The following is a 1,069-nucleotide window of genomic DNA, read 5'->3' as shown; positions in this document are numbered from 1 at the left end:
GATATGTTTCTACTGGACTGCCCTACCTATGAGGACTATTTGGACACATTCATCACACGTCATGATATACATTTTCTACGCAACATACGCTTCTGTCGTATGCTCGTCGAACTTGGCTATCGTTCGGCGTCTGAAATCTACACACCCGAACAGTATGAGAAACGCAAGGCAGCTGTACAGGAGTCATTATGGCCGACGAAAAAATCGGCAATGTTATTCAGTGAGAATATGAATTCCACAGACCCCGTGCTGCTTGAATTGGCACGACGTGAACAGCCGAATACGCAGAAGATCATATCGGTAGCAGTACCTTGTCATATTATTTTAATTTTTAACGCAAAGCATATTGTCTCTTTCAGACCATCATATTTGTTAAACATCGGCTAAAGTCCGGTTTCGAGATTTCCGGTTATATCGATTTCGAACACAGCCTAAAGCAGGCAAATTTAATGGTAGAGGGTTGCACCGATTGGTTGGGCGTATTCCAGGAGCGTGTACTATTACGTCCGAAACCGACGGATCTCAGTTTTTACGATTGGCACAAGGGTACGGTGCATTACAATCATTCCGAAAACTATGTGGTTCTACATGATGTCGAGAATGGTCTGATATTTATGCATCGCGGTGATCACAAGAAGATCTGTGTCGATATTTTACGCGAAATGTATACAAATAATTGCACACGCGAAATGCATTTCTCCGAAAAATATGGACATGTCATATTCTACGATCACATAATTCGAAAGAAGATATAGTTGTCTAGCATGTACATATATCTTACGTTGCCTCTTTTTTTGAATGTTATTATATGTATTTAATAACTGTTCTCGCGCRTTTATTGTTTTTGCTGTTGTAAGAATAATTTGACTTGGATTTTTTTGTGTATTCCCCTATCGACCTGCGAGGTCCTTCGAACACCTATGCCAGAAAATCGAAAAATAAATACAATTAATTGGTCAAGCATGGTCTATTTTGTTAAAAATAAGTGTTAGCAAAAATACCTTTAACTGAAAAGACAGCATCGTCTTAAATCAATTAATAAATTCAGTTTCCTCTATGGCACAGACTG

General features: G+C 39.0%; 1 protein-coding gene across 1 annotated transcript; it reads left to right on the top strand.

Moving 5' to 3' along the window:
* LOC108971055 (uncharacterized protein C4orf22 homolog) lies at positions 1-960 on the top strand (the record flags this gene model as incomplete). The annotated part of the gene is given in 2 exon segments (XM_018936854.1): positions 1-300; positions 360-960. Coding segments are annotated over 2 exon segments (696 nt in total), but the record flags the coding sequence as incomplete, so codon positions are not given.
* Between the last annotated feature and the right edge of the window lie 109 nt (positions 961-1,069).

The sequence above is a fragment of the Bactrocera latifrons genome, unplaced genomic scaffold (assembly GCF_001853355.1).
Source record: "Bactrocera latifrons isolate USDA-ARS-PBARC rearing strain unplaced genomic scaffold, ASM185335v1 scaffold_108, whole genome shotgun sequence".
Taxonomy (NCBI): Eukaryota; Metazoa; Arthropoda; class Insecta; order Diptera; family Tephritidae; genus Bactrocera; species Bactrocera latifrons.
This window is presented reverse-complemented; position numbering and strand designations above follow the sequence as displayed.